Source organism: Acanthochromis polyacanthus, chromosome 23 (assembly GCF_021347895.1).
Source record: "Acanthochromis polyacanthus isolate Apoly-LR-REF ecotype Palm Island chromosome 23, KAUST_Apoly_ChrSc, whole genome shotgun sequence".
Lineage (NCBI taxonomy): Eukaryota > Metazoa > Chordata > Actinopteri > Pomacentridae > Acanthochromis > Acanthochromis polyacanthus.
Genome location: NC_067135.1, coordinates 12,335,387 through 12,346,286, shown reverse-complemented (window position 1 = coordinate 12,346,286; position 10,900 = coordinate 12,335,387). Strand labels below are relative to the sequence as shown.

Genomic DNA, 10,900 nt, shown 5'->3' with positions numbered 1-10,900 from the left:
GTGTGTGTGTGTGTGTGTGTGTGTGTGTGTGTGTGTGTGTGTGTGTACTTGTTTCTGCTATACCGGTGGGGACTTTGACCTGACTATTTGCTATAAAGGTGGGGACTTGTCTTACGGTGGGGACCTAAAATGAGGTCCCCACGGGTGGCAACACCGTTTTGAGGGTGAAGACTTGTTTTTAGAGAACAGGTATGAATTGAGGTTTGGTTAGGGTAAGGATTAAGTTTAGGCAATCAGTTGTGATGGTTAAGGTTAGGGTAAGGCTCTAGGAAATGCATTACGCCTATGGATGTCCTCACTAAGATAGAAGTACAAACGTGTGTGTGTGCGTGTGTGTGTGCGTGTGTGTGTGTGTGTGCGTGTGTGTGTGCGCGCGTGTGCGTGCGTGCGTCAGGTCGACATAATCTCATAATAGCGCTATGGAAATTCAGCAGCTGCATTATCTCATTTAATCAATAATGCAGTAAGCTGTTATTGCTGGCTTCCATAATCTTATCAATAATAAATCAATTTCTTCAATAACTTTTTTAATCATTTATGCACATTCACACACACCCACTCTGATAGATCCATCATCCAGGACAGCATGTTTGTCCCTTTTAAATATTTACAGGTTACAAACTCACTCTTTGTTGTTACTAGCTCCTTCTTGACCTCTGACCTTTACTGTGGCTGCTCAGGATCAGATTTCTGCCTGTTTAGATGAGTGTTTCCCAGTGTTGAGGCTAAGCTAAGCTAACCAGCAACTAGCTACAGCTTCATATCTACGTGACAGATATTAGACAGATGTCAACCTTCTCTTCAAGCTCACTCTGAGAAAATGAATACTTCAAGGTGCTGGAGTATTCTTTATGGTCCTTAACTTCTATTCAGCTTCCAGGTTGAATTTATATGTCACTACGCAGTAAAAATCAGTCTTATGACTACAGAACTCTCTTCAATTCATGAATATGTAATTATATTTTTACACATAAACATCATAGGAATTGTGGTAAATATTTCTAATCTTGTACACCAGTTTATCCAACAACATACATGCAAAAATTTTCATTTACTTATATTATTTCTTTGTTACCGAGTCTCTACTACAGATGTAATATTTTTCCTAAAAGCTTGCTTAAAATAGTATTTTCTTACCTTAGATACCGTCATGTAGGAATCACTGGCTCCTCCTCATGCAAACAAACTTATGCTGTTACTGTTAGTTATATTGTTGCCACCACACAGACAAGACATCCGCCTGTTACCTGAATCTCCAGCTAATATAACTATGAGACTAATTCACCATTTGGTACAAGCTCTGAGTCGACAGTCCTGCCGACTTCTGACTTCATCCACCTCTGAGTGTGTGTTCACTCCTGATCATTGACATCTAGCCTCTGCTTCCACATTAGCCGAGCTGTTTATGCACGGCTGCTCGCGCACAAATACCCCTCCACAATCCGATACAACTGACGCACACGTTTAGACAAAGACACAGCTCTGAGCTCCAAGACGACACCACTGATGTCTGTAAATCTTTTGCGGACGATTTAGCTAAAACAGAAGTATGAAGACGTCTGGAAATCACCTGCAGCTGTCAGTGACAAAGACGTCACTACAAGAGAAGAGTGATGTGGAAACATTGGAAAACTGTGTAAATAGTGATCGTAATATTGCTGGTAGCTTCTAACAAAGTTATTGCTGTCAGGTGGAATAATTGCAATCAAGAGATCATGTTCTAACTGTACCCAGCCTTGGATTGCCGTGAATTTCAGTCCAGACATTTATGTTTTCCTTAAGATCAGGTTGATAAAAAAGAAATAATATTTCATGCTAGATTCACAATTTGTTGAATATATTGACTATTCTCTTTCTGTGTGTAAAAAGTTTATTAAAAATTTAAATAAAATTAGAGTGATGCAATAAAAAAGCAGAACTCCACTGCAAGATACCACAATACCTGCATTATGTAGGCAAGTGTTGGTGGAACATTTTAGATGAAGAAGATTCACTTAAAGTGAAAAGATTTCCATTTCAACTCAAAGATACCACCACAAAACCCAGCTGATTATTTCACAAAGACAAACTGTCCATAACATACAAAGTGCAATGAAAACTGAATAAATAGGGCATTTATTAATGAGATAACCAAAAGCACAATTTTGTTAAACAAAAAAAATGTTGACATTCAAGAACAGAGTAGTTTGGAGTCATGGTTTTAAACTCGCCTGCAGGCACAGTTGGATGAAGTTTTAATGTTTGTTGGAAAATGTTAAAGGTGTGTACAGCACAAACACTTAAAGCAGTTATATAAACTGGACTTTTAGCATTAGCCAGTGTTTTGAACCAGTTGAGTGATGACTTTGAGTCCAAAGAAGCTATGTTTGGTGACATCTTACCATTCATCCATCCATCCATTCTCTATACACCGCTTTATCCTCACTAGGGTCGCGGGGGGTGCTGGAGCCTATCCCAGCTGACTCGGGCGAAGGCAGGGGACACCCTGGACAGGTCGCCAGTCTGTCACAGGGCTACATATACAGACAAACAATCACACTCACGGACAATTTAGAGTTATCAATTAACCTCAGCATATTTTTGGACTGTGGGAGGAAGCCCACGCATGCACAGGGAGAACATGCAAACACCATACAGAAAGATCCCAGGCCTATCCCGGGATTTGAACCGGGGATCTTCTTGCTGCAAGGCGAAAGTGCTAACCACTACTCCACTGTACAGCCCATCTTACCATTCAGTGTCCCTTAAATAATAAAAATAAACTAATATCTTTCATGTCTTACTGCCAGCAGTTGGATTGCTTTTATTTTAGTAAGGATGCTAAAATGCTCAGATTACCTCATCTAAAGTGTGAGGATTTGCTGGTTACATCCACCCATAATGATAGCAGTTTTGACATATTTTTAATGCAATTTCCACCATGTGATTCAGATTAGGAAGTACTAATTAATCTGTTGTTGCCTTTATTGTTAAAAACAGGTCTACTTTAGTTTAATGATGCCCAGTGAAACCAAATCATCCATCTTGAGGACAACTAATCTGTTTAAAGTCTGTAAAGTTTTATTTTTTTTTGCAATTCAGTTGAAATTTATCTAATATAGATTGGACATTGTCAATCTGTCCTTGACACGAGGGACTTTTTTTTTCCCAAAATATATTTTCCTTCAAATATTTCTATTAAAAATGTCTCTTTTTCCAGAATGAACTCCATGCAAAGTTTAATTTATTTCCAGGTGCATTTATTGCCATCAGCATGTGTTATCCAGCATAACATTATGACCACCTGCCTAATCTTGTGTTTGTTCCCCTGATGCTAGTAAAACTCCTTTGACCCAGTGGGGCGTGGACACAGGTCCAATGGAGATGTCCTGTGGCACCAGGATAGTGGCAGGATTCTGTGGGATGCAGGGTGGGACCTTTCTAGATCAGGCTTATCCTGGCACATCCCGCAGAGGCTCAATAAGATTTGAAACTGGGGAGTGTGGAATCTGGGTGAACGCCTTAGCTATGTCATGTTCTGTGAGCCATTGTTCTCCTGAGGGTGGCAACTGGCATCAAGGACTACTATTGCCATGGGGGGTGGGGGAGTGGCGGTTTGCCTGACCTGCAATGTTTAGGTGTGTGATACATGTCAGGACTACATACATATATGTGTGTATTCAAGCCATAAAGCACAAAGCAGTAACAAAACTGTTGCTCAGCATCTCCTAGTAATACAAATGCATCAGGCCATATTCAGATCAACATATCATATTATTGATTGAACAAACTGATAATAAGAAAAGTAAATCCGTCAGAAGATTAACAGTAAAACATACAGAACATTTTAATTCAGTGTATGAATAAATGTGTTTATCTGGGAGGTTGCGTTAAGTCACTTTCACACAGTGATCAACCACTCAGAAGACCCGATCATTATGCCGTCTTTCATGACCTTTCTTCACCTGCACATACGGAAACAATTCAGATGTATTCGTGACCTAGTGTGTGCTTGTAGATGACAGGCCAGCGTTCCAGAATATGATCTGTGAACTGCATTGCAACAACGCTGACTTTCCTGGTCACACAGATGTGGATTTGGCCCTGTGATTATCTCCATTGCTGGCTTAAAGGCACAGCAGCAGAGCCGCCACTTTCTGCCTTCGTATTCTTCACATGGAAAGGTGAGCTGGAATAAAGGATCAGTCCTGTTTTGAATAGACTGTGTGACAGGGGCTTTTGATTGGGGCTTAATAGTGGTAGCTGAAAAGGTTGTCGATGTCTGGGAGGTTGTGTTAGTTTGGGGATCAAAAGTGGGAGGAATAAAAGTTGTTGATGTCTGGGAGGTTGAATTAGTTTTTGGATCAATGGTTGTATGTATAAATGTTGTCGATGATGCAGCAGGAACTGTTACACCAGCACCTGTAGATGCACCTCCCAGTATAGCTCCCAGTATAGCTCCCAGTATACCTCCCAGTATACCTGCAGTACCTGTGAGTATAGCAGTTATCCCTGCAAACAATCCAGCACTTCCTACTGTACCACCAAATGGAGCCCTGTTAGTTATTGCTGGTTTTTCCGGATTTCCTTCTTGCCCATTGTCTTCTTTAGAGTTGTTCTCTTCGTTATCATTCTTGATGGTAGTAGTAGTGGTGGTGGTAGTGGTACTAGATGTTGTGGTTGTGGAGACTGTGATTGTTGTTGTGGTTGGTGGAATCATAGTCGTGGGAGTTTGACTAGTTGCAGTTGTGGCAGTAGTTGTGCTGGTCGTTGTGGTAGTGGGAGGGCCAGTTGTGGTTGAAGCCTGGGGAGGGCATTGGCATCGGCGATCAATTTCTGGGTAAAACTCAGCGACAGTTGTGTGGAGAGGACACTTTGATCCAGGAAACGCCTCAAACATTGAATTCTCTTTGCTCAGCTCTTGATGGAGTTCTGCCAAAGTCTTTGTCTGCAGATATTTAGATTTAGGTTCTGCAATGTTGTCGCCCCAGTGTGCACTAGCTATCCACCTGTCTGTGTTCTTAATGTTGCAACAGAATGCTGTCCAGAGCATGGAAGGTATGTTCACCCTGTTGTTAAGTTTGTTGCTCGTGCTTGGCTGTGCCCCCGTCACCACAAAGCCTTCAAAGATTCCAATTTCATTAATACAATACTTTTGCAGGATACATTGGGTGCAGCTCTCCATTTTTTGCCAACTGCCACCATTGAAAGAAACTGCTTGCGGAACAATGTTTGTCAGGGTGAAGGTTGACTTTCTGTCATTAGAGTCAAAAGCATGACAGGCTGGAAATAAATGGCCTCTATTATATGGCTTGTCAGTTGTATAATCCTTGTTACCAGCCTGCTTGGTGTATTCGTCATCTCTCATGTTGATGTCTATATCTTCAAGCTGCAGATGATAGTTGAAAGATTCAGTGAGTGGCATTGATAATGTATCCAAAATGATTAAGTAATTTAGATTCTAGAAGAAAGTTGCTGCTTTATAGATTTTGAAAATCCATAGGTAACCAGATTAACTTGAATCCCACAGTTAAGATTCTGCAAATCATAGTAGCCCTTGATCTGTCTACAGAAAAATTAAACCATAAAACAACATTGCAATCTGCATAATCAGTGTAGTCAAGCATAACAGATCTCAAAAGCTTCAATTGTGGCCATGTCTTTGAATGTTTAAAGTTGGACCTTTTTGGTGGGGATGTTTCTTAGCAGCAGACCCTGGAACGCTTGTGAACGTAGAGGGTCGAATAAATCCAGCAAAATATATGGAAATCCTGGATGACCATCTGATGCAGTTTGCAAGACAATCAGCCAAAGCCACACAGAAATGGTCTGAAGACCGGGTGAATGTTCTTGAGTTGCCGAGTCAGAGCCTAGACTGCAACTCAACTAACGATTTGTGGATGAACTTGAAAATAGCTCTTCACTCGTGATCTCTGTGTACCTTACAGAGCTTGACATGACGTTGTATAAATCTGTTTTCACTTTGACTTGAGAAAGTTACATCAATTCTTTTAATAAAAGCCAAATTATGTCAACCTTGATTTAATGCTGAAAAGCTGTCCAATGGGGAAAACTTCCAGGGAGGATGAATATTTTTTATAGACAATGTTAATCAGCCAGATGACCAAAACAGGACATGACCTCATATCAGAAGCAATAAATGAAGCAATTTTTTGCTTCATTTACATAAAACCTGCAATCAACGCTTGCCGCTGTGCTTTCAACATGATCAGATAAAGTTTCAGTGGCTGCTGTGCCCTGCTAAACTGATTGGTCTCCTCATCACTGCTTGCAAATTTGTTGAACAAATGTTATTTTATAAATTACAGAAAGGAAAACAAACCTGTGGCTCTATCTTCCATTTTGGTCTATATCCTCCCTTGTGTTGCACCTCTTTGTACTTGTAGGCAGAAAACACTGGAATCTTGTTCTCAGTGTCGTAGAGCGTCAAAAATCTTCTTTGGTTCATAAAAGTCTGGCAGATGACTTTGTATCGGTTCTGGTTCAGGATGTTGCCCCTCTGTAAGATGCCTGGGATCTGTGGTGGACTCTTGTTTAGAAGAAACTCAGCACATTGTGACACTGAATCCACCACTTCAGTCACAGTGGGAACGATGGGCATGAAGGCAGCAAAGAGCAGGCACCACATCCTCACAGATGTCATCATCACACTGCATAATTGGAAGAGAGAGTTTAAAAAATACATGCACTAAAAAACACTACATGAATTAAAACCCTCATCACAGTGAAAATGCAGATGATGAAATACCTGCACTGTAACAAGATCTATAATGTCCACATATCTTGTATATCTTATTGCTAAGTGTTCTGGAAAACTGTTTTGATAGATTCATTTAAAGTGAGAAAAATATGAAAATTTGGGTAATCGTTGGTCAAACACAACAAGCAGTTAGTTAAAATCCTGAAAAATATGCAGAGAAAAACTTACCTTCTTAGATTAGAGCTTCTTGAAATCTGCAGAAACAGACTGACAGTCCAGGTTTTATATGTTTAAAACCGAAATGGAAAGCAAACACGGTGCCTTAACTGACCCTGTGAGAGAAGTCTTTCTTTGCTCTAGTGGACATGTGGCAGTTTTCCAACCAGTAGTTTTTATTCTCTACATTTCCTGGGTTAGATAAAGATCTAATCACAGCTATCCATTGAGGAATTTCCAGCAAACACGTCGCCTTAACTGGTGGTTGTGGAGATGTGGCAGTTTTCCAACCAGTTGTTTTTGTTCTCCATATTTCCTGTCTTTGATAGAGAGGCCAAACCACCCTAATGATGGAGGAGTTTCTAGACTGTTCTGAGAAAATGTTTCCTCTACCTTCACTGAAACAGAAACTCAGAGAGAACCCTGTGCAACATCTATATTTTAAGACTCATGCTGTCCAATATCAGATGTTTTCTTCATGGAGAATAACCTTTTGCCACATTATTGTCTTCCGCATTCAGAGGAAGTGTTTCATTTATATTTTTGTTGAGTGTAGTTTAATGCAGTAGCTAGTATGGCTGTTCAACTCATGGTATGATATGAAAGTAGTGCAATAAGGATATAGGTTTGAAACTGAGCTACATTTAGATTATAATCAAAAGTCATCAGAGTGATTACATGTGACAAAATTATGTTGAACAATCACAATTGATTCAGATAAGATAAATATCTATTTTCTCCCACAATCATCAAAACTTAGTGATGTTTAATTTACAAGCAAAGAAAAGAAGTGAAAGTTTCCATTTTAGAATCTGATACCAGAAGGTTTTTAGCATTTCTTTTTTAGTAAATTACTAATTCCAGCAACAAACAAACCCATTCCACAGGACGAATAAGAAAGCATTATAATCTAGCCTATTTCAGCCATGATGACAGCCAACAAACCCAAGGCACATATGAAGTCAGTTTCATGGTTAGACGTCAATGATGCAGCTTCCCTTAACATCTCTGAAGGCACTGCAGTCAAAGTCGGCCACAACAGTCTTCAGTCCGGCCCTGTAAGATCAAATTTTGCTAAATGACATATGAAGCCTCACAAACGTTGGAAGCACATTCTTTGGTGAAATGAGACCAAGATAAATTAGTTGCATTCAGATTGAGTCCAGTTTGGTTGGTGTGAACTTGTCCAGGACTACTGCAGTGAATGCGTAGTCCTGACAGTGAAGCACGGAGGTAGAAGTGTGATGATGTTAGGGCTGCATGAGTGCAAAAGATGTTGAGATGATATTTTTAGATGCACCATTGAATGCCCATGGATTTTCATAAACATTGGATGACAAGATGACTTCCAGTCTGCAGAAACTTAAAGAAGAGGAATATTTGGAGTTTGTAGTACATTGACATTTACATAGTATTCTTCAGGGGTGTATTGGACTCAGAATCATGTTTCAAAAATCATTTCATATGAGCATTTTAAAGGTTTTAAACTTGCAAAATCTGATTTTCTTTTTGTGAGAACTTGAGGGCAGCAGAAACCAACTTTAAACACAATATACAGGGGGTCCTCTGTTAATGACGTCCTGGACCTACGGCGTTTGGTCATTACATCAGAACTTTTTATGGGCCGGTCCTCGGTTTACAACATACAGTGTTTCATTGTTACGTCGGAACTAGTTGGCAAGCAGAGTGGACGATTACGTCGTCACGCAGCGCTATAAGACGGCTTTGTTTACATTCGCCAGATATACGCCATCTTGGATTGTACTACATTTAACTTTTTGCCCTTCATTATGGCTCCCAAACGTAACTCGGAGTATTCTGATGACAGTGCTTCGAGGAAAAAGAAAGCCATCTCCATGGAAGGGAAATTAGATATATCAGAACAGGGCGAAACACCAACAAACATTGATATTATTAGATGAAGTTGTAAAAACAGTGCAACATATTCTGTTATTTTCTTGTAAAATGACTCCTACATGCATGAAAGTCGTTGATATTCATGACTTTTCTGAAGAATTGATTGATATTATGATGCATGTTACAGATTTGTTTAGATTTTCGCCAGAGTTCCGACTTACGGCGAAAATCGACTTACATCAATCCACAGGAACAGAACTCCAACGTAAGTCGAGGATCCCTGTACCGTTGTAAGAAGATAGTCCTTTCTAGTATGTAGCTTTTAATTTTGTTTGTCCAAATGTCACTGTTGTTCATCAGTTCCAGGCGCATCAGGTTTTATCAATGGAGCAAAACACAGCAAGATATTCATCAGATAAGACAGTAATCAGATAAAACTTGGTCAGATGGCCTCATTGTACACAGATTACAGATACAAACATGAAAATATGATGATTTATTTGACATGTTGGTATCTTCTTTGAAAGTTTTAGCCTTAAAATAAATGATTTCTGAAAAAAATGGCAAGAAAACGTTTTTCATACGTTCACTACATCAGGTTTACTACAGATATTTTAAAATGCATAAAATAAGACCAGATAAAACTTTGACACCCTGGGGGGGGGGGGATGACATCATTTAATATTTTTGAGTGAAAACTAAATGTTAATAGTAAAATTTAATGAAAGCTTTATGAACATATTGGAGAGTTTTCTGTTTAAAATATAACCTACTTCTGATCTACAATATTTCAGAAACTTTGTAAAGAAATTGCTTCAATTGCATTTTTTGATTCACATGTTTAAATTTGAGAGGTAGATCTTGAAGTTTTAGGGGCACATGACGTTTGAGGGGCAAATGATGACATTTGAGGGGCAGACATAAAAAATTATGGGGCAAATGTTGCAGTAGACGAATGGATGTTTACATTTGAGGGACAGATGTTTGGGAAAGGTGACCAGATGTTGCAATAAGAGAAGCAAATGTATAACTGTGTGTGGCAGATGTTGAATTGTTAAGAACAGATGTTGAAATGGGAAGGGCAACAGCTAAAGTTTAAGGGGCAGATATTGCAGTAAGACAAACAGATGTGTAAGTGAGAGGGGCAGATGTAGTGTGAGGGCCAGTTGCAGAGCTGTAAGGGGCAAGTGTAGAGCTACTGCAGAACTATGAAGAGCAGATGAGCCACTGGATGGGCAGTGGCAGTTGTTGCCCTGGGGGTAGAACTCGGCGACGGTTGTGTGCAGAGGACAATGAGCTCCGGGAAACACTCTGAACTCTGAGTCTTTGGTCCTCAGCAGGTCATGAAGCTCCGCCAGTGTCTTCGTCTGGAGGTGTTTGTTTTTAGCGCCATCGGGAACATTGTTGCCCCAGTGAGCGCTCGCTATCCAGACATTCATGTCGGCGCTGTAGCAGCAGAAGGCCGTCCACAGCGTGGAGGGAATGTTGACCCTGTTGTTAAGGATGTTGCTGGAGCTGGGTTGAGCTCCAGTTACCACGAACCCTTCGGTGAAGCCGCTGCTGTTGGTGCAGTATTTATCCATTACACATCGGACGCAGCTCTCCATCCTGTTCCAGCTGCCCTTGTTGAACGAACCTGCTTGTGGAACAATGTTGGTCAAGGTGAAAGTCGACCGTTTGTCGTTTTCTGTGCTGCCATAAGAACTGGGAATTACGTGACCTCTGTCGAACGTCCCATTGCTTCTGAAATCAGTGTCAACAGCCTGATGACTGTAGGAAATCTGTTTGTCTCTGACCATCATGTTCTTGTTAGCAAGTTCATTTTCAAGCTGTAAAGAGGTAAAGACAGAGAAGTGTTGCAGTGAATAACTAAACAGTATAAACACCCATGTTTTATTACACCATAAGCGTGTGTGGCCTTTGTTCAAAATTCACGGCTGCAGTAGGAACAGTTGGACCACAGAGTAGTTTGAGCCATCATGAAATCTGTGCATGAACATTATTTTAACACTGAATGCATGTTTTTGTGTTCAGAAACTGGATATACAGTCTTTGCTTTACACTCTATTAAAAAATATTGAACATGGGGGTGATAGTTTGTTCATAAATGGGGTTCATGGTTTGTTC

General features: G+C 40.2%; 2 protein-coding genes across 2 annotated transcripts; both read right to left on the bottom strand.

Annotated features, from left to right (window-relative positions):
• Positions 1-3,634: 3,634 nt before the first annotated feature.
• Positions 3,635-5,397, bottom strand: LOC127532408 (uncharacterized). Its single transcript, XM_051944034.1, has one exon. The coding sequence runs from the start codon at positions 5,345-5,347 to the stop codon at positions 3,941-3,943; it is 1,407 nt and encodes a 468-aa protein (XP_051799994.1). The 5' UTR covers positions 5,348-5,397; the 3' UTR covers positions 3,635-3,940.
• Positions 5,398-7,672: 2,275 nt separating this feature from the next.
• LOC110949510 (uncharacterized) lies at positions 7,673-10,573 on the bottom strand. The gene has a single exon (XM_022191620.2). The coding sequence runs from the start codon at positions 10,570-10,572 to the stop codon at positions 9,862-9,864; it is 711 nt and encodes a 236-aa protein (XP_022047312.2). The 5' UTR covers position 10,573; the 3' UTR covers positions 7,673-9,861.
• Positions 10,574-10,900: the final 327 nt, after the last annotated feature.